A 27,069-nucleotide genomic window follows, 5' to 3' on the forward strand; every position below is an offset into this window, starting at 1 on the left:
TGGAAGATGAAATGTTTGTTGGCATTTTAAGGATAGCATTTCAGCAAAGCTGGCTGGCAGCCTCCAATAAGAGAGCTACTTCCCRGCTGGATCAGACCAATAAGGTGACTTGTAGGAGGGCAAAATCAGTTTACAACAGGGATTTTTGCTTAGGTTTGTTTATTAGTAGACAGGACTTTTCCAGGACTTAAGCCAGAGATACTAYGAACTACTTTCTTAATTGCTCAAGCTGGGGCAAATGTCAGCAGTAGTGCAGCCTAATACAGAAACCAAATGGCAGGGCATGCAGAGGTTAAAGTGAGTTTTCCTTCCTGGTGTTTGTTTAGCGTTATTCCCTAGCTGTATTTATAGCAGAAGCAGTCTCATGTGTATTAGATTAAAGCCAAGGCAATCTGGGCTRTGTTGGTGGTTTGTGCATCCATTGTGCTGGGCTGGAGGGATTGGGAATGCCTCTGACCCCTGCAGCTCCCCTTCAGCCAAGTTCCTGAGCACCTGTTTAAATTAACTTGTAGCCCACCAGGATTTCTGGTCTATGAGTTCACCTGTGGGCAGCATGTTGGGCAGGCTCGCTTTTCCAGACTGCTGGAAATACTCTTTTGGAGACCACATCTGGCTTGTARAAGTTTGAGAGTGGGATCAGATTGCAGTGTTGTGATGGGAATCTGCTAAACTCAGAGCTGGGATAGTCTGTGYATGTACACTACATCCAGTGAGTCATGGGCATCTGAGATATCCTGCCTGGAGGCTAACAGTTCCATGGCTAGACCTTCTAGATTGCCAGACACCCAAAAATCTCAGCAAGTGGTCAGGCTTCTCTTTTTCTATTTCTTGGGGAGAAAATTACTGCACACACACACATTTGTTGCTGGGTTTTGCAGCTCCTTTTTAGTGATAGAAGTCCTGTGTCTTCTGTGTGAGCTTCCTGGAAGTGCCATGTGGGATTTCTGAGGTGTTCTGGGAATGCCCTATCAGTGGCGTGGACCTGTGGGTGAGCAGGCCATGAGCCACTRGAAACTGGGTCATCACAGTGGTGCTTTGATTCCTTGATCCCAGCCTGTGCCTGGTGGTGAACACCTCTGGGTTTTGCAGAGGTCAGCAAATGGCCCCAATCTTCCTGCTGACCTGACAACAGTGATGCCTGCATGAGGATATGCAGTGAAATTAAATTCTCTTTTGCAGATTAAATTGCAGCCTTGAGACTCTGGACCAACTCACACCATCGGCATTTTGCTGCTCCCTATGGTGTAGCTGGTGATTGTTCCTGAGAAGAGAGAAGATGATGAGTGATGCAAGTGACATGCTCGCTGCAGCCTTGGAGCAGATGGATGGCATTATAGCAGGTAAACACCTTGGGCACGTGTTTGTTTTGCTTTTTGGGTCCTTCTTTCTCCCACCGGAAGGACAGAGTTCCAGGCGTAGAAGGGGATTTGCTGGGAATTGCTTTTAGTGCCTTCCATTATAGCTTAGAGTTAACAAATAACTGGAGTGGAGGGATTGCAGAGATTTTCACAGGCTCCATGGATGGGGTTTACTCCAACCCTTACACTGCTCGGAGTGGCTGAGTGATGCAGTTCAGCTTTTGCATGGAGCACCACGAGTGTCAAGGACAATAGGGGCTGCTCTGAACTTCCCTCAACTCGGAGAAGTTAAAACATTAATTGAATTTTCTTTCTTCTYTCTTATTTTTTTTCAAAATTTAAATTATTTGGGTCCAAACATTTGATTTGGACCTGCCTTGAACATTTGGGTTTTTTTGTAAGTACTTGTAAATTGTAAATGACCCAGGGAGAGGCATCACAAAAAATACCACCTCTGCTTTTAAGCTGAGTCTAATGAATTAGAAAATAATACAAATACCCAACACATAGGAGGGAAAGAGCAAGAAATTAACAGTCAAAAATACCCTCGCAAGTATAGCAACACAGTTATAAAGTTTTTAGAAGTTCCACTTAAACAATTTTCTGAAGGGAAAAAATAATCACACTGTGTATGCTTTGAACAATAACTCTTCTCTACAGTTTTCCTGAAGATATTAAGGACACATAGCAGGAACACATGTAAAGGGGATTCAGTYTGATCATGATGATCTCTAAAAATACATGTAAGCTGTGACTTCAGTAATTTCCATAAGTAGTCACTGGTATTTGGATCCGATCATATATTTGTGTTTCCAAGAGCCCAAGTGGGTTATGGCAGCATGAGGTTTAATATAAAAACAAAATGTGATGTTGGAAGATTTAAGTCACCACAGACTTCATTTACCCATGTCTGTTAATAGACCTATAAAGGAGTATAACAAAGRAATATCAGCTCCTGTGCTGTTGAGGTTATTTTTCTCTTTATGGTTTTCAATGGAAATTTAGCAGAATATTTGCATTTTTGTGGCTTGCCAGATGGGGTGAATGAAAGTTCATGCTAGTGCATATATGGCATATCCTTGTAGTTTCTAAAAGTTGACAGCACAAATGAAGGTCTGTCATGAACACRTCTCATTGTGACGAGGAATTACAGAATTAAGGTCACAAATCAKTGCACTGGAATTACAGTTGGAATTAGCTAGGTTGACTTAAATCAACCTTAATCCTAAATTCATAGTTTCCTCTCTGACTTAATATATAGCATCATCTAATGTAGGTCAAATATGCATCCTGTGAGTTTATGCAAATKAGAGATTTTTCTCTTTATTAACATGCAAATGTCAGTGCTACCGTGTCAGATTGCTGGGTTCAAAATCTATTCCCGTGCAGAAGCTATTTGGTCTTTTAATTTATCTTCATCCTTTTCTTTATTATTTTAAAAAATTTCCAGTGCCTTGGAGAAGCATAACATATTCCTGCATGGAAAACGCAGGGCATGGTTTCCTCTGGACACCATCAGTGGATGGTGACTTGGACCATTCAGCACCTGCAGGGTGACTCAAGACATTGGCAGAGATGTTCCTTCCCTGGCAGCACCTTCTGCCTCTGGAATTCATCCTGGGCAGCAGAAGCCCAGCCCATGCCTTGACCCCAAGGGCAGGTTATGGCATTCCCATCCCCTGTGGACCAGCCCACCTCCTTCCTGCTGGAGCTTCCCTCCCTGAGCACCAGTGCTGAGTTTCATTGGGATAAATGCTCCCAGGAACAGCCCCCACCCTTTATCGGGATGTGCCCGACCCTCATCCCGTACCTGACCCCGTGTGGTTTTGCTCCCTGCAGGTTCCAAGGCGCTGGAATACTCCAATGGCATCTTTGACTGCCAGTCCCCCACCTCCCCCTTCATGGGGAGCCTGCGGGCGCTGCACCTCGTGGAGGACTTGCGGGGCTTGCTGGAGATGATGGAAGCGGACGAGAGGGAGGGGCTGCGCTGCCAGGTCCCGGACTCCACGGCGGAGGCGCTCATYGAATGGCTCCAAAGTCAAATGGTACAGTCTCACCTTGTTTTSCCTGTGCCTGGCTCATTTTGTATGTTGGCTACACTGGCTCTGTTGTACACAGCTGTTTATAAAGCTTGGAGTGGGTATCAGGGAAGAGATTTTGTTTTGGAGATGCTGCTGTGGAGTTTTGGAGAAGCTGTTGCTCAAATGCCTCATGCAGTGGGTCGGCCTCTCCTGTCTTTGATGTACCACCATGCCTCAATCTAGGGAGCAAACATGACTTGGGAACTGCAGTTTCAYCTCAGAGGGCTGGGGAAAGACTTTTTTCTGAGAATCAGATGCTTAGGTGGGGGAAAAAAGTTGTTTTGAATACTTTTCAGTAAAAAGCATTTTTGGCAGTATTTTTTCTGTGTGGACCAGTGTTATTAYTGAGCTTCCTTACCTTATTTATAACATAAGTGAATAGTGTTAGATCAGCATCCCTTTAACCTGGATACCAAACCAAACTTATTTTCTCACTTTGTGAATCGATGAGTTTTTGTCACCTTACTTTAAAAATACACAGAAATATAACTGACAAGATAGTTCTTTCCCCAAGACTGGATTTTCAAAAAAAATCAATTATCTGAGTGTAGRTTGAAGACTACCCTGGGAAATAAAACGTTGTACTTAGAAAACGGTGTGTTAGAACAGCATCGTTTTCAAAGGAGCTGCTGGTTTTGCCTCCAGGTGCCCCGTGACTGGTGAATTCCGAGCAGAGCCAAGGAAGAGTCCTTGTGCTCATGGTGTGTGGCAGGGTTTGTGTCATGGCTGTCCTGGTGTGTGCAGGTTTTGGGGAAGCTCCAGCAGGAGCAATCAAKACTTGCTTCTAGAGGCCACGCCTCAGGTTTTAAGTCAGCCTCACAGTGACAGCGGCGAGTGGACACTTCTGCATATTCTGTCAGATCCATCCTGCAGCCATGGCCGGGTTCTGTTGTGTCACAYACTGTGTTTTGGCCAAGGTGACACTGTGCTGCTGAAATTGGTGTGCCAGACCTGGTGAAGGCTGGGGCTGCTGCAGCGCTGTGGTGACTCTGTGTTCCGTGTGCCCTGTGTGCTGCTGCTGTTCGTTGGGACAGGCAGCCACCATCGTCTGGTCCCTTCCCAGGGTGGGCATTGCAYCTCTTGGGAAGGATCTGATCACCCTGGAGCCATGGCTGATCTCGCAGAAAGTGTTTTGTCTCAAGCCCTTTGTCCCATCTGCTGTCATGGGGACTGAGCACAGCAATGCAGGAAAAGATGGACACCCTGGACTTGCTGCTGTAGCCCTTGCAGAAAGATCTGAAGGGAGAGCCTCCTTTTTCCTTTTTTTTAATCTTTGCTTTGAACTACTCATTTGGAAATGCCTRAAACTTAATGAAGCACGTGGGAGCTCTCCCACTGCCTCCAGTGGGTTTTGGATCTTGCCTCCACTGTCAAAGTGTGGCAGCCAACGCTGAGATCAGGAGGAGGAGACAGGAGTGACATTGAAGTCATCTTCAAAACAGGCAGAGTTCCTGCTAACATCAGCATTCCCTGCCTGTGTAACATACAGCCGTGAACATCGCTGTAACTGCTTGCTGCTCTCTGGGGAGCACGCGCTGGGGGCATAACAGGTTTTGTGCAACTATGGCATTCATAAACAAAAAAATATGCCAAATAAACAGTCTTGGAGACTGCACTCTGCCATGGTGTTCAGTCATCTGTAGTTCATGTTTAGTGGTGCTGATCCCCTGCAGGTTATTCTGGAGTAAAGGCTGAGGCTTCCGTGCCTGCCGAGATTGATGAGGTGGAGACCAATCATTGCCCCTTGTGATGGCAAATGTGTGATKTAGGGGAGCCTGGCTGGTGGGGTCTGGAATGGGGTCCTTCAGACTTGCATGTTGTGGATCATCTGAAGGCAATGAGACAGCAGTGGGGTTTTATTGGATCCATGGGCTCAGGGAGAGAGGAAGGGCTCTGTTGTGCTATTCGATTTAATGCCTCCCAACCACTGGAAAAGATGTGCAGGGGCTGTGAGTACCAAAGACTACCGAAAACAGCTATTCCGTCTATGCCTCTATTACTCTCTAATACTCCTTATTCTAGCTCAAATTAGTCCCCTGTATGCTCTGTCATCCTTAAAGGCCCTYGTAAGAAAGACTTAACATTCCACTTAGAGTGTGCTACAGCCACGGGATTCTCAGGTATCACCAGTGTCACCAGTCCCTATTTGAGCAGGGAGATGTCACATGAAGTGTGTGGATKATATGCAGGAAGGTTTTTTTGTAATTATGCTCTCCTTACAGAGGAAAGGTAGACACCCTCTTTATTTGAAAYCAGTTTAATCTTCCATGCATGAAGTTGCATCCACCAGGATGCTGGAACTGATGTGTGACATCCCATGCAGAGCTGTAAGCAAGCCTCTTGTGTCTCAGAGGAAAACAGGAATAATGTTTGCTGCTGCCAGACAATGTGTCACAGGAGAAAAATCCTCCCCTGGCTCYTGCAGCCAAACCACTGGTGCCCGCRTTGGGAAAAGGGAATGACARCCACCTCCCAAAGCTGCTGTAAAATGGGACAGAGCATTCAGTCCTGCCGTGCCAGAATGGGTTGCCCTGTGTCCTTGATCCTCTTTCTTTGTGCCCCTCTCAGTGTGTCTGTGCAAGCACTCAAAAAGGGCCAGTGGGTTAAAACACCTCGTGGTGCTTTTTGTTTTTTTAACGGGTGGGTGCCAGATGGCCACATGACACCAGAGTGCACATTCAGTGCCCGGACATCTGGCACAGCTCTTCCAAGAGAATCCATCGATGGTCCCCATGGGGAGCTGGGAGAAGTTGTACATGCAGCTCTCTGCTGCACAAGAAAGTCAATTTAACTATAACTTGTCATTGCAGCTCCAAACTGATCTCTGCTGCTGAAACCCTGCTCACGTCTCCATATGGAAATAGAGGGCAGGTGAATGTCATGAGTGAAATTACAAACGAGGTCATTTGTTCCAAACTCTGGAAAAGGACTGAGACCATTCAGGGCTCAAACATGTTTAGTCTCTGTGATTTCACTGGGAACCAGGCCTGAAATCCATCCAGGTCATAACTATTCCAAAGTTCTGGAGTTTTTTCAGAATRCTCTTGATCAGTAGAAATGTTTAGTGTATTCCATGTGCTGTGCTCTGTGAAAATGGAGCTTCTGGCTTCAGTACAGGCACTGTGTAAGTAAACTCTTAATATTAGCACCAGTAGAAAGACCATTTAAAATGAAACTCCACATTTTGCAAGACCAGCCCTGTTGTGTCCAGCTGGAAGTTGATAGATTCATGCAAGAGTAATTCTTGCAAACCTTGCTCCCAGTCAYGAGTATTGCTCTGGTTTTTCTTCAGTTGAAACAAACAAGAGACAGTTTTCCTTCTGGTTATTACTTTTCTTGAAAGTGGTTGGGTTTTTCTCGTATTTTTTTTAAAAATAAATGTTATACAACAACTTTCCCAGAAAGAAGAAACCAACTGTGTCTTGTTAAAAAGAATGAAGGGTAGGAGTGGGTGGATAGTGCCTTCCCACTCCTCAAAGCCATTTTCCCCATGCTCTTGATAGGAACTTGTGTATGTGGGTCCTGGTGTGTGCCATCTCCTCTTCARAGGATGTGCCCTGGAATGAAAGGACCTGGGTAATATAATATTTTTTTCTTTAAAACCCACAGCAAGTGCAGCTGTGGCTTTAGCTTTGGGAGTGACTTTCTGAATTTATATATATACATATTAGAATGCATAGTTTAATAGTTATTTTCACTCTGTAAGTGAATTTCTGAAGTTGACTGTAAGATCAAACAAAACTTTATGACCTCCAGGGGTTTCTTGAATCATAYAGAATAATTAAGGTTGGAAAAGGCCTTTAAGATCATCATCAAGTCCAACCACAGAACATTTTCAGCTCATCTGAGGATGATGCTTGAGCTGTGGTATCCACAGTGGCTCGTGCAATCCAGTGTGTTGCTGCTGCCTCACAGACCAGCTTCAGCTTTTGACATTTTTTCTTTAAGTTGGTTCTTCCACAGAGTGATGTGGTGTAATGGGAGTTAATATCAGGGGCTATTAGCTTTCAGAGGGGCTAGCAGCTTTTTTCCTTGCTGGATAGACATAGCTTGCAATCTTACAGAGATATGCTGACCTATTTGGACCAAAGGGTTATTCCCAAGTGAGGAAGCAGTTTGGTTAGTCAGAAATCATCTCTTATTCATGGGGAAAAAAAAAATCTTGTCTTCAAAYCCAAGTTTGTTGTTTGATTTTCCTCGTGTGGGTGTGCAGTGCAGTCATTTGATTCAGCTTCTGCTTATGTTGAGTTTAGGTATCAAAAGGTCCAATGCTAATGTGTGGCACCAGGGTGTTCCCACCAAACAGTTTGAGATCTCTCCTCAAGCTGCAATATGAAAAGAGTCTTGTGATACCATGTCAGCCTCTCATCATCAACTCCCTGCTGGCAATACGGTCTGTCCCTGAGAGATCYGCATCCCAAAGTTCTGGAAACACAGGACCTTGCTTCTTGCTAAAGGTGATCATCCAGACTGGGGTGTTTTTAACACTGGAAGGTAATATGGGCTCATTGATAGCAAGCCTTGGTGTGGCATCTTCATGCATTGGGGATGAGTTCATTGGCAGTAAGAACAACCCATCAAAAATCACCATTCCCAATCCAAAATGAAGCACTTCGGCTTAAAAAGCACAGCTTCTGCTTGTCCCTTGCTCTTCTGATATCTCCTGGGTTATTCAGTATTCATGGTTTTGAGATTTTTCACTTTCAATGGCAATTTTAGATGTTTCTTTTTAATGATAAAACTGGGTTTTGAGATAATCATGGGACTCTCAGAGCTGGGCTCTGTGGTCAAAAATACTAAGAATTTGTCATTCTGCTGCTGGGTCCATAGAAACTTGAACCTGAGGACAGAGGTTGGCTGGTATTTTTGTTATGTCATTCTGAAGCATGACATAAACTTGGGACAATCCACTCCTGAGACCTGGGACATCTGAGTCAACTTTTTGTTCCATTTTCTCTTGGCRTCTGCAAGTGAATTAATTACACGTGTTCCTGCAGCTTTTATAGTTAATAGGAAAGCCCCTCCTGTTTGCTTTGTAGTCAGGTGAAGGGATGGGAATTTCTCTTTTCTCCTGAGTTGTTGAGCCGGATGCTTTGCTCAGGGCCGGGAGGGTCCGGAGGAGGGGGCTGTGCTGGTGATAGAGGGGTGGAGATGGCCGGGTGCCACCTGCGTGGGGCTGTCCTTGCTCCCGGTCGGGTTTGTGCTGCTCTGCACCTCCCTGCCTGCATCCTCCTCCTGTGCGTGCCGGGATCCAGGCTGGAGGAGTTTCTTGCCGGGCTTTGATGTGTTAATTCCCCAGAGCTGCTTGCTCCGCCTGAGGAGCGCTGCTGCTCCACGGGCTCCGCTTCCCACRTCTCCCACTCCGCTCGCCTCCATCCTCGGCTTGGTGAGGGAACCTGCTGTCACTTAACCTCGGCTCASAGAAGCCCAGAGCCCTCAGCCTCGGCTTCTGGCGTCCGTGAATGCATGAGAATAGTCATGACCAGCATGGAGTATAGCTGGGACATTCACGGACACTGCGTCTGGCTAAATAAGGTAAGGAGATCTCTGCTTGTTCTGGCTCCTGCATTTCTCCCAGTGAAAAGCCATAGCTGGGCAACGCTGGGAATGAGCCTCTCATCCTGCTCCTGTGTCAGGCACCAGCTGGGCTGCTGTTGAGGAAACGGAATATTGTGGAAAGGTTGCATCTTCCCCGTTCAACAGCGTGTAATTTATGCTTACAAAATGTTTCAGGTAAATGCCTCAGAGTGAAGGGCTGTGGTCAGCTGCTTTTCTTTCAGAATTCACTTTTATTGTACTCAAGCCATTAAAATATAATGTGGGGGGCTTTGAGTGGGTTTGTGGTAGTTTTGGGTTTTTTTCTCTCTTCTCATTCTGTGAGGAGGAAATAACCTGTAAACTTGAGGAAAAGCGTAGCAGCAGGTCTGCTGCCAGAGTATGTGGAGCAGGCTGCAAATATTGCGAGCAGGGAAGCGGGAAATGCAGGAGAGGCTGGTTTGGGAGGGCAGAGGTGGGCTCCCACACAAACTGGTTACACACCAGCTCAGACAGTATGACCAGTATGAATTTGGGACAGGATCGATGCTTGCAGAGGGTAAAGCTGTCATGGGTCTGTATCATAGGTGGGGAACACTTGGCTTGGAAAACCCAGAGGCTCTGCCCAAGGCACACCCAGTGATGTTGAGGTAGCTGAGGCTGGGGGAGTCCTCTTGAAAGGGATCTTTAAAGCTTAGGGAACAAGCAGAACAGCAGCAGCTTTGTTTAACTGAGCATAGGTAATGTGTATTGTAATGATCTAAACAACGTAAGCATGTTGATGAGCTCTAATTTAACTCCAGATGGTCAGGAAAGAGGTGTTGGGAAAGGCTCACTTGCCCAACTGCTGACTTGACTGTGTGGTCAAAACAGTCAGTGCAATCTGCTGTGCAGAGAAAGGATGCTGTGGAGTGGCAGCTCCTTCTATACAAACCAAACTGCACATACAGCAGGAGCAGTGTGATTTGTGCTGCTTATTTCATCTCCAAAGCAGAAGAGAAAATGAAGGGAAATGAGGGTATCAGCTGTGGTAGGTTAAAAATTAGTTTTATTTTTGAAAAGAGAATTCAGCAACTGAGAGGAAATGGATTTTAAAATTATTTTTAATATTATTAGGAGATTTAAACCAGCAGCCATTAGAAACTTTCCTACAGTTTGAAATGCTAACTCACTTCCAGGGAAAAGGGATTAAATACTGAAGGCAGGCAAGCTGTGAAAGTTTGGTGATGCATCTACTTACTACAGGAATAATTCTCTCCAGAGCAGCATGGATTTTTACACTTAGATGATTACAGACAAAGCTTTACACACGTGTTTAACAGATTAGCTGTGGATTGATCTTGCAGAGTTTATAAGTGCACTGGGTCTGATCTTACCAGGCATTTTAAGTAAATGCTTGACCTCAAACTTCTCTGAAGCCTCAGTGGCATTGTGACAACTGTTCTTTTGTTTTTMGGATTACAATCAGTATTGGTAAATCTGCATTCTCTTCCCATATAGTGTTTTGTGATTAATCTCTAAAATTGAAAACACATGCAAAATCAAGCTGCTTAATTGAAGATAGATTTTAAGTTGCTGATGAAAAGAGCCTTCTTTGGAAAATGCAAAGCCTTTCTTACACAGCTAGTAAAGTATGTTAATCCTCTATTGACTTAAATGATACAAATTTGATCCAGAACTACTAAGTGCCCTAAATCTGCTTGCAATTGCTATTCAGTCAAATATTTGCATTTCTTTTTTGCTTCTCTTATTGTTTTATTTCTTTCCTYCCCTCTCCTAAAGCAGAGCTGTTGCTCTGCAGGGTGAGCAGTTGCTGGTTCMGTCCCAGGGGAGGATGCAGGTTCCCAGGTGGAGAGATGCTCTTGAGTGACACACTGAGTGTTGCTCACCCAGGTTTTGCACATACCAGGTCTCCTGGCACTTTTCAGACCTTCCTGCACCCCATTCCTTTCTTTTGGGGCTCCCTCCATGCCATCTCCTGATGCWCTACTTTCCTAGATCCAGTGTTTGAGCACATTCCCTCTCCATTTCTCTTCAGTCCTGCCATCATTGCTCTGTTCTTCGTTTCATATATTTCATCTCCCCTCTTCTTTCCTCATCTCTCTGGGAATAATCCCATGCCAGGAATCAACTTTTCACCTTTGAAGGCTGTGCAGAGCAAAGACCTGGGAAGGCATCGTGTGTCCAGAGCCTGCAGCTCCTGGGTCTCTGCACACTGTCAGAAGTGCTTAGGCTGTTGCTCTTGGAAATAGCTGCCATGGTCTTTCTCTATCATCCATTCTCCARCTACCATCATTTTCTCCACTGAAACCGAAGTCAGGGGTTTTCTTGCCTTTTCATACCTGAGTTAGTCCCAGGTATTGTACAGAAGTTACAACACTTCAGCAAACTGTCCTTGTGTTGTACACAGAATTTTCTGGGTTTGGTGTGCWACAGGCAGTCTAGTTTTAGGCAGATTTTAGAAAATATTTCTGGCAATAACCAGAAGAGAGATCTTTGCACCCAGTACACACAKCGTGCAAAACTAAGACATCTCTGCAAGGTTTCTCCCAAAGAAGAGATGAACTGCCCTAAGTGTTTGACAGGRTGAGAGGAAATGAGCTCAAGTTGTGCTGCAGGGTAGGGGGTTAGGTCAGATATTATGAAAGGTTTCTTTCCTGAAGGAGTTACTCAACATTGGAACAGGCTGCCCGAGGATGTGGTGGAGTCAGCCTCCCTGAAGGGATCTAAAATTATGTGGGTATGGCACTTGAGTTTAGTGGTGATCATGGTGGTGGTACTGGGTTAGTGGTTGGATTATTTTAGAGGTGTTTTCCAACGTTAACAAGTCTGTGATTGTATAAGCACTTACATTTGGATTTGTGGGAGAACAGCCTTTGCCCTTGTCCTGTCTGGGTTCCTGTCACCCCTTTCTGATGGCAGTGTGTAGCCACAGCCTGAACGCTCCCTCTCCCAATGCTCCTATTTTAAAGCCAAGGATGGCATGCTGAGCCAAGYGGATTTTTCCTGAGAAATGTGAACAGAGTTTAACAACAAAGGTGCCTTGGCAAGATGCTGTGCACAATGACTAACRTTCTGCTTTCACACCTCGGTGGTTTTCGCAGCATCCTAAAGACGTTTTCATCACGGTGTGAAACCAAGCCTCCCCTACCCACATTTTCTTCCTGCAGGCTTTGGTTTTAGTTAATTTGTCTGTGGTTGCACTGACTGGAGCTATCAGGAAGGTCAGTGGTTCGAAGTTGATATGGTGGTTGGGAGGCTGGAAAGTCTATGCTTTGGCAAGCCCCAGCAGCATGGAGGGGTGTCTTAGCAGCTCTGCTGCCTGTGGTGAGGGATGGATACCAGTTTCCTACATCAGACACATGCACTGGCTTGATAAATRTGTTGTGTATTACAAATTATGGATGCTGTTCTCCCTCTGGAGAGAAGGCTGCYTTGAGATGTACTGGAGGGCTTCAAGGACAAGGGAGCTGCAGAGCAGCAGAAGTAGACAAAACCCTCAGTTCTGTTTTCACATACACCTCAGGTCATAAAAATCTGAAGCATAATCTACTAGTTGAACAGCTAAAAGGTTTATTTTATTTTGAAATCTTTGACCTAAATTAAAATGTTACAAAACGGAAGRTCTCACTGATCTTGAATGGCATGAGCTAAATTCTGGTAGAGGTCGAGGGAAAATATGGGAAACTTGGAATTTTAGAGGAATTTTGCCCTGGGGTTTAGTGTCTGGGTGGTCAGATGGCCCAGTATTGTGCTGCTAAATAATTCAGGTATAGGGTCGTAATTCAGGTCATTGTGATGAGGTATTGGTACAAATTACTAGAGAGCATCCTTTCTTAGTCTGCTGRAGCAGATTTCAGGGAAGATATTACRGTCACCATGTGAAATTTAATGCTTGGGAGACACTTTTGGTACTGCCCAGTRATTTAAGACTTGCCAGGACACAGCCTGATTTCTTGAGAGCACTGAGGTGAGGTCGAACACTTTTACCTCCTCCTGTTTGCTTTAGGTCAGATCATTATGTGGTGCTGGTGGGAGTTTTATTCTTTCGGGTTCAAAAAAGGCAGTTTCTCCCACCACCCAAGGTCAGACGTAACTAAGGAGAGGAGTTTGAGCCAAGAGGTTTCCTGAGGCATCCTCTGCAACCAGGGGAGATTGAAAGCAGGAGCTGGAGGCTTGGAGCTCCTGAGAGGTGGTGGCCTYTCAAGGCAGAGTTGTGGTCACAGGGAGGCTCACAGGGGCACGAGGATCACTTGCCTAGTTTCTTTTCATCACAAATTCAGGAAGAAATCAGGGCCCCTCAACGTTGTTGGGTGTCTCTGCTGAGCACCCTGGATTTCAGAGCAGCTTCTCAGACTCTAARTGATTTATGCCATGCTGGGAACAAGACTTTATTTTCTGAGCTGAGATCTGATTGTGGTGTGGATCACGAAGTGCTTTGAGACAGCTTTGAATATGGATAGAATAAAATCCTTCCTGCTGCTCAAGAGCATTGAAGTTATTATGAAGAAAGTTGCTGATTCCTCTGAACTCTCTGATAGCATTAACATGTATTCTTGTTTCTCTTTAGCCTCAGGCAGCTTTACAAAGAGATGTGTTTAGAGTGCAGACGTTTACCCATATCCAGTAAAATGTGTCTGGTGTAAAAGGATGTCTCTGACTGTGTATATRACTTGCAAGAAGCATAATACACATTTTGTAGATTGTATATTTGGCTTTTTTCACTTGCTGAATGTCTCAGGGTATTTGTCTCTTTGCAAGTATGGCTTAGCATTGTATAGCAGTGAGTCCACGTTTGTTTGCAGAATGCTGAGTGCACAGTAAGTGAATTTTGCAGAACTGGGTCACCAGRAGGTTCTTCTTTTCTCATCTTTAAGCCCCTGAACAATTCTGTCCTGAATGGTGGTCGTGTGTCCTTTGCTGACAGTTTATTTGATTTGTAATCCTTCAGGGGCTGGAGAATATTTCAAATCTSTAAAACTGTGCAGACTAAAAATGCTCATTAAGTGTGTTGATAACATTGGGTGACACTGTGGATAGCTGACTATGCAATATTTGTTGTCTTTTCCAGACTAATGGACACATATCTGGGAATGGAGATGTTTATCAAGAAAGGCTGGCTCGTCTGGAAAATGATAAAGAATCTCTTGTTCTGCAAGTGAGTTGTCACCCAAATTATTTTTTTCTGCTCTTGTATTCAYGAGACTTTGTGATAATATGTGATAAAACCTCTGAGAATTCATTTGCAGTTGTGATGTCTTGCACAGTGTTCWGAAGATTTGCTGGCACCTGAGAGTTAGTCCAGATTAGGGAGAGGTATGAATTTAGATTGCAGGGAAATCTAAAGGCCTTAATGTCTGTGTATCTGTTTGAATTTTGTTAATGGAGCAGGTCTGCAGAGCAGCCTCCTACTTCCATCCATGTGTATCCTTAAGATCACCATTTCCCACAGCCGTTCACATGATGTCTGCATCAGGAGACAGTTGTCCTGCCCTTAGGAAAGGTGACAAAAGCTGCAGGACTGGCCAGTGGGCACAAGAAGACAGGCAGCTTCTTGGAGGTCCTGCTGACCTGCTGCTGGGCTGGATGGGGTCAGCCTTGGCTGCTGTGGCAGCTGGCTTCCTCTTGCTGTTGGAGCTGGGAATGTCTGGCACCCCTTGGACTGCAAAGGTGTCATTCCCTGATGTGGACCCAGCCTAGGGGCTGTGCCAGCACTGAGCTCTGCTTTAGGCAGCTCACCCTTCTTCCCAGCAGTACTGTAGGGCCAGCCTGTTGAAAACAAAAAAAAATTCATTCAGAAAAACAAAAAAAATTCATTCAGAAAAGGCAAAATGGGAATGTGTCTGTAGTCTCAAAGGTGTTATTTTGGTCTTACCCAGCCTCTGGCTGTGTGTTTCAACCTCCTTTGCTTTCATTGTTCTGGAAAGGRGAAAATGCTTGTTATGGTACACTGTGTGCAGTGACTTGGAAAGGAGAATAAATTATAAGCAGCGAGGTTTATTTGGTGGTTAAGGTAGGAGCTAATGGGTTGAGTTAATGTATTGTCACAGCAAAGGCATAATTATTGGTARTAAAATGCAGCAGCCACCCCTTGTGAAAACTTCCAGTCAGGAGGGGAGCTGCAAAATTGCAATGTGTCTGCCAGAAYGTCAGCTGAAATTCTTGTGTGAGAGCAGAGCTCTCCCTGCTCTCCTGTTTCCTTTGCCAAGTGTTGTGTCCCCTGCAGAGCTCTGCTCCACCTCCTCCTCCTCCCAGCATGATCCCAGTTAATCTTTGGCCTGACCAGCACTTGCTCACCTGCAGTTCCTCAGCTGACACATATGGCACAGATGCAARGTGGTGGTAAACCAAGGTGCTAAATGTGCATCTCTTTTTCCCTGCTGTCCAGGTGAGTGTGCTTACAGACCAGGTGGAGGCCCAAGGAGAAAAGATTCGGGATCTGGAGTTCTGCCTGGAGGAGCACAGGGAGAAGCTGAATGCCACGGAAGAGATGCTGCAGCAGGTATTTCACAGCTCCATGTCTGTCTGGCTGTCTTGTCTTCCTTCTGTCTTAACAAACTTCAGTAAGAGCAATGCCCTTCAAGGTGTTGCCACCTTTGATGTCTCTTAACCAAGGGATAATTTTCTACCATATTGGCTTTAAAGTCTTTGTCCTCAGTAATGCCCAGTGCTTCTTTACACTGCAGGAATCCAGTTCTGCTCTTCTTGGAGTCCTTCCCCACTGAACTTCAAAGAGCCTTAGATTAAAGCCTCTAGCAGGATGGGTGGATTCCTCACACAGCTCCTTGCTGCCCAGAGCAACTGTAATGACAGACAGGCTTTTTTCTTGTCCTGGCAGCCAGCCCGTGATAGTGCCCCCGTGATCCCAGATGCATCCTAGGTGCCTGGAATCTGTCAGATGCATAATAGCTGTGTCTCAGGCTTCAGATAATGCAAGGAAGAGGGTGATGCTATTCCCCATGAAGGAGACCTTTAGCTGTCAAAATAAATTACTGATTTCTTCCCCTTCGGTGAATAATTCTATTCTTTTCCTCTTTATCTTGAATCAGGAGCTTTTAAGCAGAACAACTCTTGAAACTCAGAAGCTGGATCTTATGGCAGAGATTTCCACTCTGAAATTAAAGCTTACGTCTGTAGAAAAGGATAGGTTGGACTATGAGGACAGATTCAGAGATACAGAGGTGAGTAAACCCCAACTGAATAAATTGTAAAAGTTGTGTGTGTCTTCACATTACCTGAACATTTTCTGTGATATTTTTTTGCCAGGCAAGAAGGGAATTAGTCTTTAAGGTTAGAACATGCTCCTTTTAAAGTTATAAGTGTCCTCTTTGTTAAATTCTGGTTTTACAAACGAATATTTCCAAAGGCAATTTTTGATTCTCACTGTCAGGTCTCAGGAGGAATGGATTTAGGTTGGATTTAAATAAAATCATGAACATACTGGACTCTCCTGACCTCACATGAAACTGTCAACTGARTAGGGCATGTCTGAGGCAAGAACTTCAACCTAGTGCAAGTACAAAAAGCATCCAGTGCAGAAACACAGCTCTATAAAGGACAGGACTTGTGGGGTTGGAAACAGAGAATGAGGTGATTCGGTGTGGGGCTGTTTTGAAGCCTGACTTCAGACTCAGACCCAGCCTTATGGGAGCCCAGGAGCAGAGGCCAGAGGGGGAACAGTGCCAGGCAGAGCTGCCATCCCTGGCAGTGCTCTCCYGAGGCATTTCCCTCTGTGCTGCAGGTCTGTGTAGCTGAACCCTGGTCATGCTGGAAGCCAGAAAGCCTCAAAACTGGTGGGCAAACCCACGAAACCCCAAGGATCAGCTGAGCTATGCTGGCACATAGTATCAAAATATCAGAAATGCTGGAATATATCAGAAATATCTCAGAGTCTGCCTATGAAGCAGAACGAAATTTCAGATTCTGGATTTGTAAATGAGCTGAAATGTCAGGTGTTTGTATGATTATGAATGTTCTAGATGTCATTAATTTCTAAAAGGAAAGAAGCCACATTGCCATGGCAGGAGAAAAAACTRCCCTTTCCACTTCTGTCAGTGATTTCCCAGCTCCTCAGTTTCCAGTGAAGCACCATTCCTCACTTGTATTGCAAGCATAAGAACAAAAGTCAGTCTTGCTTTTGAATTGCTCTTTGGGCCCKTTTAAAGTAATTTGCAGACTCGAAGAAGTCCACAGGTTGAAAACTAATGACTTGTATCACTTTCAGATTTGAAAGTGATTCTTTTGGTAGTGACAGCAGTGTTCATTTGTGCAGTGTAGCACTTTTGGGTGCTGCCAAGCTGTGGGATGGATTCACGTTGCCTCCTGTTACCTTTCCCTCTGGTTTGTTAGCAGGTGTTATGGGAAGGATCACAGCACTGCCTTCAAAGCAGCTGATTTTGCAGTGCAGACGAGCTCTGTGCATGGCATTGCTGGGGAATTTGGCAGAGAAAAGGGTGGAGGGAATCACTGAGGTCTCCTGCATCCGTAGGAGGTGTGTTTAAGAGCTGGCTGCTCTCACAGCTCCCCTGGGACTCTGCCCACACAGAGCTCAGCTCTTTCATGAATTACAGCACACAGTAAATAATTCCCTGTGTACTGACACTTACTCTCAGCAGCCCAAATGAGGGATGAACGAGTTGGCACCAGCAKTACATGGCTGTGGGGAGGCAAGGTTTCGTCCAGATGGCCACAGGGAGCAGCTGCTTTCCAACCTAGGTTCTATTTTATCTTCATTTGCAAACACCCTGTGGTTTCTTGTGCTTTCCAGAAATGGGAACAAAAGTGATTGGGTTTTGAGTGATTTGCTCATTCTGTTTCTATCCTTATTTTTACCGAATATTATRGAGTTCTCTGGGACTCTCCCTTTCTTTGTTTCCCCCCTGAACTCCAGTCTCTCCATAATTTCATAGCGCAGTTGAGCATACCAAGAAGGTGGACATGGAGCTACAGGTTCCCAGAAAAATGGTTCCAGTGTGGGGAGTACACCATGAACTGCAAATCTATAATCTCTGTGCAAGAGGCTTACCTGCTATTTTGACSTTTCTCTTTGAAATATCTTGAAATACACTAAATGCCTGTGATAAAAATAGCCTAAATTATATTTTTAAGTAGTTACTGTAGTTCAGGAATATATGGATTTATATCGTGGGTATTTATGCCAGAACTCATGAACTATTTTTAAAATGTTTCTCCGTGTTTCTCCCTCCATTTGAAAACCAGAATGATGTAGTTTAGTGTGATATATTATTATAGTCTTTATTTCAATGCTTTATAGCTGTTAAAACACTTAGGCTTAAATACTGAAAGGGATAATAYGTCTTAATTTACATTTTGTTCAGTGAAAATATGAATGTCTAATCAGTTGTAAAGGTCTCAGCCCTTACAAAATTTCTAAGAGATATTTTGGAGGCAGTACTTATTCAGAAGTACTGAGTATTTTATTCAGTGTTGACCTAATTCTATTCCTGTTTATCAATTATCTTAGGAGAGCTCTGTATTTAAATGAATATTTAAAATATCTGACCCTAGAACACATTATGGCATTTATGTGGAGGGATCAAAATGGAAAAAGATTCATACCCAAAAAAAMCCAAGGAATGAAAAACTATGAATATTGCTTCTGGTTCTCTTTAGGGAAAAGGAAAAAATCCCAACACTGATGTCTGACAACTTATGGAGCTACTGTCTCCTACAGAATTACCATTCTGATTAAATCCTTCATATCATCCATTTGTTACTTACATCTGTCRGTGCAACTTCCCATTCCAGCTTGGTTGGTTACTCATATTCCCCATTCTTTGTCTAACCAGATGCCTCACTAGATCTTTTTGCTCTAGGATTTGCTGTCTAGATGTTCACAAATACACAGATTTTTCAAAGCTAATTGTGTGCTTAATAGAGATGTTGTGTTCTTTGAATCATTCCAGTCTTTCCACTTTCTCAGCAGACGCCAGCATTATTTTCCTTGAGGAACACGGGTGGGCTGAGCTGGGCTGAGTTTATGGAAGAAAATACCCTACAAGGGAGTTTATTTAGGGAGGAGTCCATAGCCACACATGGACTTTGAAGCAGCAGCCAGAGGGTAAAAGTGGCTCACTCACAGGGAATTCTTCCTGATTTATCAACCACCAGCCTCTCATGCACGTGTTTGAGTGGAGCAAAACACAGCTGTAGTTTGTGTTTCCAGTGCCACTGAGGAAACCTCTGACCTGCCCCAGCTTAAAGCTGTCTGCTTTTTGTGCCCCCCTGGCCCTGCTGTGATGAGTGCAAGTAATGTGARCCAGGAGGGAAAAGGTTTTGGGAAATGGGAGACTGTCCTGCTCCTCCAGCTCCATTCATGGGTCCATGCAGGGAAAGCTGTTGGGTGTTGGCCTGGAGGGACCTGACTGGCTCAGCAGRGGCCCATTTCATGTTTGCTTTTCAGTAGCAACATATCAGCCCTTTCTTTTTGGCCTTTTCTTTTTCCTCTCCCTGTTTACACAAGGCTTGAATATCTCTCTTTTGCTACTGAGTGTTTGTGTATGGAACTGGTGAAACTTTAGTGTATTCTTCTGCCTTGAAAAGATGAGAATGAATGTCATTAACAATTACTGTGTTGTAGATAACTTAAGATGTGAATTAATATTGCACTTGAAAAGAAGTAATTAAAAATATTTTTGGGGCAAAACACACTTAAGACTTGCCTTTATTTCTATCCAAGCCTTGAGAAATTGTGCAGCATTTTTAGTGACCAGTTACCAGCAGTAAAGGATCTGATTCCCCATGAAGTCCAGAACAGAATAATCAGAATAATTTCATTTCTGCTCTAAAATGTTACACTCTTGGATTCTGGTTGCAAGATCACTTTGTTTTCTGTGTCACACTGAGTATTTTAAAAGTCACATAGTTCAAGTGACAAATATATGGACAATAGCCTCAGCAGTGAGTATGACACAGCATATTTTGACATTGGGTCATGCTGCAGGTGAGAAAAACTCCAAACAAATCAATTATCATAGATTAGAAGTAGTAATTACTAAAAGCATTTAAATTCTGTATTTTCACTTTCCTTATAGTTCTGATAATTGAACTGGGATTTTTCTGAAGAAATGCAAATGCCTCTCTGTTATCATCAGGTTCATTAAGCACAAAATAATAACCAGAGGCTTGGCAGAGGGAAGGAAGTRTGGTGTGGGGCTGGAAGGCAGGGATTATTAGGGACCCATAAATACCCTCTAAATGTCAGCTGCTGGCTTGTTCATTGGTAAATTATARATCTCTATTAATTAAACTATTAGCTCTGAAAAATTGTGCTTAGAGCTGTGAGCTCAGTATCCATGGACAGGGTTTGCCTCCGATGGAAGGAAAGCAAACATAAGGACCATAAAAATTCCTTACTTGAGGGTGGTGAGGCCCTGGCACAGGTTGCCCASAGAAGCTGTGGCTGCCCCTGGATCCCTGGCAGTGTCCAAGGTCAGATGGGATGGGGCTCTGAGCAGCCTGGATAGACCATGGAAGGTGTCCCTGCCCATGTCAGGAGGTTGGAGTTTGATGGGCTTTAAGGTCCCTCCCAACCTAAACCATTCTCTGACCTAGAGGATGAGGAGGCTTGGAGGAAGAGCYCTTTGCATTCTTGGTGGAGCAGCCAAACTCAGGGTTCATTTGAATCAGGGGGGCTGGGAACATTCGGGTCTGACCCTCCAACCTGTCAGGATCCATCAGGATGAGCAGGAGGTTGAGCTGGATTCCTGCAGAGCTCAGATGTGAGTTGGTGGTGGCTCGGAGTTTTTCCAAGCCAGGCTGAATTTGCAAAGCCCAGCTGTAGTGGTTCCATTGATGCTTGAACACAGGTGTCTTTGTTTGTAGAAACATGTGATGGCTCCTCTCTTTAGCCCTCGGCGAGAAGGCTCTTTTAAGTGGTGGAAACATGGATTTTTACACTGTAATCACTTCATATTTTGAAAAAGCTGGTCATGGCTGATGAGCCTGGGGTGTGAGGGACTGCAGAGAGGAGGATGTGGCTGCTSCGTACTGAAGGATGTCTGCCACTGTTTTCCTTCATATTGGGCATCCAGGCAGCTGAGCAGAGGAGCAGGAAGCCTTTCCTGGCCCTCGGCACATGGAACAAACTCCAGTTTATGTCTCCCTTTATCCTCTTTCCTCTTACATTTGGTGCAGTGACACAGAAATGGAGGAACTCAGACCCTGGATATTTAGGAAGCTCAGAGTTCCTTGACGTAGTGGTGGATTTGGGTGGTGTGGTTTTGTGCACTGAGTTCTTTTTATGCCTGCTTTTCTTGTTGTTACAGTCCTAGCTGTTGTTCTGTTTTGTTTACTGATTTCCTTTGTTGTTTCTGGATGTCTTTTTCCCTCCACTCAGGATTTGATCCAGGAAATAAACGAATTGCGGTTGAGGGTGGGAGAAATGGACAATGAAAGACTCCAGTATGAGAAAAAACTGAAAACAACCAAAGTAAGTGAGGCCGAGGGGAAGAGGCAGAGATGGGTGTAAATCAGGCTTTAGGAATTCGCTCTTTCCCCTAATCCTTGCCTGCACCCTGCAAAATCCTGAGCACTTTCAGGCACTGGGTTTCATGGTTCTCACTTAGCAACAGGGGCTATTTCCAAATTTCATGCTGTGGTGTTCAGCTTGAGCTGAACCCTTTTTATGAAGGGTAGCTTACCATGCTGTTAACAGTAAATTTGTTACCTGTTTAGACCTTTGTTTCACATATGTGTCAAGAAAGTTGCAGTATGTAAGGTATATGCCATAGGTAAAAACAGCATTTATTTTCTCTTAAATGTGCTAAAAATAAACCACTTCTGAAGAGAAAGCACTCACTAAAGTTTTTCTAGCAGCCTGTTTCTCTAAGTGTCTAACTTCTCTTTGCCACTTAGCCTTGTCTCTTTTCTACCTTTAGTTTTCTCTTACTCCTCTGTCTCTGTTACCAGTCTTTAATGGCCAAACTTTCTAGCATGAAAATCAAAGTGGGTCAGATGCAGTATGAAAAGCAGCGGATGGAGCAAAAAAGCCAGATGCTAAAGGTGTAGTAGTTTCTGGGTAACGCTGGGCCTGTTTTGAATCCTCCATGTTCCAYCCTTTACTGGTGTGTCCTGCATTGTGCTGTCATGCTCTGTCCTTCATTAATTGCTGTGTGTCAATTTGCAGTGTGCCCTTCCTCATTAGTCTTTATGTAGATATTCCATGTAAACAGATTTTATATTGCAGGGGAGAGGATTTTCGTGCTGTGAACCTTGCATAGGTTACACATAATGGCATTAGACTTGGGTTAAAATAATTCCCCCCTCCAAGGGAAGATTCTCTCGTCTGTAACTTACATCAATTATCCAAGCMGAACTTTTTATCACCCTTTTAGAGAAAATTTATTCATGAAAACTAGCTAGGAAATAGTGATTCTTTTATACTGTCCCCTCTCCCACATGTAAATTTGCATATCATGTTTCTAATTCAGGGGAAGAAATACACGTTGGCAACCACATGCAGCTCTAGTTGCCTGTGGGTATAACAGCAGCTTCTCAAGTGACCAAGAAATGGTCTTGTTTTGGAGTATGGATCCTACACTGGCAGAAATCCCATCACGATCAGTGCCAACTTGGAGCACTGGAGAATTGTAATTATTGTCCAGCCCCTGTTGTGGAAAAAGTTTTCATTTCTTAACAGTTTTAAGATGAATCTATTTTTTTTAATGATGCTTTAGAGCAAGCAGGAACCAGTTTCAGGAGATAACACAGTGGGCCATAGTTTGGGTTGCAGACATCATTATGTGTTTGCAACAGATCTTCTGAGGGTAGCTCAGGAAAATACCTAAGCCACAGTATTGTAGTTTGGTTTATTCCATTCAGGATTTAAAACGTCATTTAGAAGCTGTAAATGCCAAAATTATGAGTCTTGCCTTGTTTTGCGTTGTTTACAAACTGAACAAATTAAATTTTCAGTGTTGGGTACAGTTGCAGTGAGGGTCCTGTCTTGATGATGCTGTTGCACAAGATATCCTCGGACATCAAAGAAACATGTTACTAAACTGGGTAGGATTTGACTCAAATTTTAAAAAGTTAAATGCATGGATCTGTGCCAGTCACTTGCTAGTGCAGATGGTTAGATCTAAGTTAAAACTTGACAGCATTTTTCTAATACACCCCAACTCCCCCAAACACCATCTGTCTTACTCCCAAGAATCTCAGCTCCAAGCTTCCTTCCCTAATGCTTGATCAGCAAACCCAAACTGTGGCAGAGGTACCACGTTTTTGTCTGAACTGCTTTCCAATATGTGTCCATGTGCTTGCTGGTGTTGTGATTGATTTTTCTTCCATAGAAGCAGTGGTTATTTCTGAAACTGTCCTCAGCCTTGTATAAGCACAGTTTCAGAATTGTTTGGCCTCGAACATGCAAAATGCCCTATAAGTACCAAAAAAAAGTGTGGAAATGTTAGCACTCAGCCTTATCACCTGCACTTTTTCTATCTCTGCAAGGTTGAACAAATAAGAAAACTGTTTTATTTTTCCTCCCCTTTTGCTCTTTCTTCTTTAAATTTTGATGAAAATTTCTTTCCAATTATACACGAGACCAACAGTTTCAGACCACAGGCCCTCTGATTTTGCTCTGTTATGGGCTCAGAGGTCTGTTGGGACGTTCAGAGTCRTTTTGGTGGGTGCACACCCAGCCAGTTTTAAATGTCAGGGGGCCCTCAGTCATTTCTACCCGCTGAGGATTTGTCCACTGTGCTTCCTAGGAGGGAATTGTGGAACATCTCAGCTGCCTGTGCAAGCTGTCACTGAGTGTCTCTGTGTCTTTAYAGGATGAGCTGTCAGCTCTGAAAGACAAACTAGAGCAGAAGGAAGCCGAGGTGAAAAGGCTGCACGAAAAACTGGTTTGCAAGCTGAAAGGAGAAGGAATTGAAATACTGGACAGAGGTGAGAAAAAGGGAGGCTCTGTCACTGTGTCCTCCTCAGTCACCTCGTCTGAGCTTATGTTTCTTGTACAGGAAATAACTGATAAAAGACTCCATTTTCCTAAACTTCATCTGCATGTTTACCTCTTGAACTATGTTTAGAGGGTTGATGATACAACTGCTGAATTTACTGCTACAACAAGCCCTTGATCAAATTTAAATAAGAGAAAAAATCCCTAATTAGCTCCTTATGTGGCTTGTATGGGGTTTCAAAAGGTGCAGTTTATACAGGCCAATTAATTTTTAAACATAATTTAAACAAATTTCCCAAAAACATTGTGTTGAAAAGGAAACTTCCTGATAAGGAAGGAGAAGAGCCATACTAGAGACCAAAGTATGATGTGGACCTAGCTGTGAGTAGGTGAAATTGTTTGTGCCCTGTTAAGTCTAAATCTTAATTAAGCTTGAATTAGCACAAAAATTTTGCATGCTGGGTAATTCTTTTATTGGCTTGTAATGAAGGAGCTGAATTAGTATTTATTTGAGGGAATCTTTGATTAAGGATTTATTTTATTTAAAAACAGATTTTTTTGTTAAAACATCACAGAAATTTTCCACAGACTTTTTTGACCTGATGCAATTTCAATTCTAAATATRTCTTACTGATAGTTATTGCTGATTTTAAGATTGTGCTTTTAAAAAATGTTTTTTAGGAAAAGAGATTAGTCTTCTCTCCTGACCTGAGGAGGAAAATGCTGTGTGTGGACTGTCACATTTTATTTCATGAAATGGTGTTTTCAAAACCACTAAGAGTGACCACAATGAACTGAGATTCCATTTTTTCAAGAACCATTTAAATGTGAACTGGGTCTGACTTCATTGCATTCATGACTACTTATATAGGGCTTTTTTCCCTGGGGAGCTACTTGAACTCTCATTACCCTCTGGTCRTCAGCTTTATGGTTTTCACTATAACTCAGCAGAAGATCTTTTGCTGTGATGAAACATGTTTTATCTGCCTTGGACTAATATTAAAAAATGCTGCTTGCAGATAACAAATTTTCTGCCTCATTAGCTGAATGAAGTGAGGAAAAGTTGACTCCTTGAGTATCAATATTGTCTTAAAAGTTATTTCATGTCATAACCTTCATGCTAATTTCAAATCCAATGGATTTTCCCCGCACAGATGAAAATTGTAAAAAGAAGCTCAAAGATAAAAGTAAGGTTCCTGGTGTCTTTCCACGAGCATTTGCATTCCAGAAGTGCTTTCCAGAATAGCTTTCTGCATGTGTTTGCAAGACTGCTTTAACAAACATTGTTAGGTTGCATCATCTATAACCCTTAGTTACACTTACACTAAAATTTGRGAACAAGGGTGAGTATATCACCCTTAAAACACAAATTTTTCTGAAGAAAATCTGATAGATAAAGGAAGATTGGATCTCACAAAGCAGTTGCCTCTCAGTGAAATGCAGTTGCAATCCAGTAAACCAGATTTTTCAGCARCATATCTGAAGAAAAATCACTGGAACTTGATCAGTTGCTGGTTTAGCCCAATGAGTCTAAATGTTTTTCATCTAGAAAGCCAGGCTTCTTCTCTTCTTGCATTTCATTAAGGAGGAGAATGTTCTTCTTGCTCTGTTTGCTTTCCATGAATTTTTAGGAAGTTGAAATAAGGCTTTCTCTCCTGTGAGTTTGGCCACCTGCATATATTTGTAGCGAAATTTGAATTTTATTTTGTTTATGCAAGGTAGATCTTTAGGAAAAAATGGAGATGATTTCCATTCTTTTTGAATTCCTAGTCCAGAGCACCTCCAGAACATACATGTTCTCATGTATGTATAATTCYTGGTAAGTAAGGATTATAGATGAAGCACAGAACACTGTTTTCTGTGTTAGGAAYCTTTTCCAAGTCTGAACTGCAATATAATATTCCAGCATGACTGCTCCTCACAGCGAGTACCTGTATCATTTCATTGTGCCCTCCTCATTTCTACATCCATACTGGATTAGGGCTCAGCATCACTGCACGGTGCTTCCCTCCATCTCATCCATTAATCCTGTGGCTTTGTCAAGTGGGTCTGTGAGATGCCATTTGGGGTATTTGCTGACTGTTGTAATGAGGATGTGTTTTATTGCATTCCCAATGTGGGTTTTTTTTATCTTGAACTTCTTGTTTTGCAGGTATTTGGTTATTTGAAAAATGGAGATAGTGAAAGTCAAGAAGTAGTTTTGCTCTTGAGTCTTGGAGAGGGGTGGGGGAGTAAGGAAATTTTCTGAATTTTGTAATTTCCTTGATAAAAATGTCAGAGAAGAGGTTTTGAAGAAAAATAGCTTTATTCTTTGTGTTTTTATCTAAAATAGAATTTAAGTGGCTTATGTTTTGTTTGTAAATTCATAAATCTACTTTCAGATATTACTGAGTTGCTTCTAGGTTTTTTGTTTTTCTTGTTTCCTTACACTGCCTTGTTTAAATTGACTTTGAGAACTGTATTGTGTTTTTAGATATAGAGGTACAGAAAATGAAGAAGGCGGTAGAATCTCTAATGGCAGCAAATGAAGAGAAGGTAGAAAAGTCATTATTTTTTCAGTAATGATTCATCAGATTGATTTAAATCTCTAAAAAACCTTCACATGTGAGCTTTTCAGAATTCAGTTAAAAATCAGATTTGTAAGAATCAATGATTTTCTGCAGTCAGAAAAATGAGATTTGTAAGAATCGATGATTTTCTGCAGTCTGAAGCACTGCAGTGCCTTTAAGGGGCTGTGAGCATTTATGAGCTCTGTGCATATGCACAGGATCTGTACAGAATCTCTACACTGTTGTTTTGTTGAATTCAGTGTGATTAATTTGAACTGTGTTCTGCAAATGTAAAGAGCTCCATACAAGTGCCAAATCACAGGCTGCATTTCCAAAAGGGCTTTTCTGTGAAGTATGAATTATTTTCRTACATGGTTCTGTTCTTTCATATGCATGTGCGTTTTGTAGAATGTTTTCTTTTGATCACCAAAGCTCTAAATCCTTTGTACATGGCAAATTTATTATGCTCTACCTTTTACTTAACAAGGGAGCTGAAATCCACTTTCAAGGTTGGGACAGTTCTAGTGGTTAATGAGATGATAGTTTTTGCTAAATACAGTTTTTGATATTTCAAAGCCTCTCAGCATTCTGAGTCCTGTCCCATCCACACTTCCCATTTTGTTCAG

General features: G+C 43.2%; 1 protein-coding gene across 1 annotated transcript in view; it reads left to right on the top strand.

The window, feature by feature from the left end:
* Positions 1-27,069, top strand: part of PPFIBP1 (PPFIA binding protein 1) — a 103,237-nt gene that overhangs the window by 53,898 nt on the left and 22,270 nt on the right. The window contains exons 3-11 of the mRNA XM_057370496.1: positions 1,180-1,340; positions 3,198-3,403; positions 14,046-14,132; positions 15,363-15,476; positions 16,024-16,155; positions 21,333-21,425; positions 23,770-23,884; positions 25,049-25,081; positions 26,368-26,429. Coding sequence (XP_057226479.1) covers positions 1,277-1,340; positions 3,198-3,403; positions 14,046-14,132; positions 15,363-15,476; positions 16,024-16,155; positions 21,333-21,425; positions 23,770-23,884; positions 25,049-25,081; positions 26,368-26,429 — 906 coding nt within the window. The 5' untranslated portion in view covers positions 1,180-1,276. The remainder of the gene's footprint in view (positions 1-1,179; positions 1,341-3,197; positions 3,404-14,045; positions 14,133-15,362; positions 15,477-16,023; positions 16,156-21,332; positions 21,426-23,769; positions 23,885-25,048; positions 25,082-26,367; positions 26,430-27,069) is intronic.

Source organism: Malurus melanocephalus, unplaced genomic scaffold, assembly GCF_030028575.1.
Source record: "Malurus melanocephalus ecotype Western Australia unplaced genomic scaffold, MMel_1.1 scaffold_128, whole genome shotgun sequence".
NCBI classification, from domain to species: Eukaryota; Metazoa; Chordata; class Aves; order Passeriformes; family Maluridae; genus Malurus; species Malurus melanocephalus.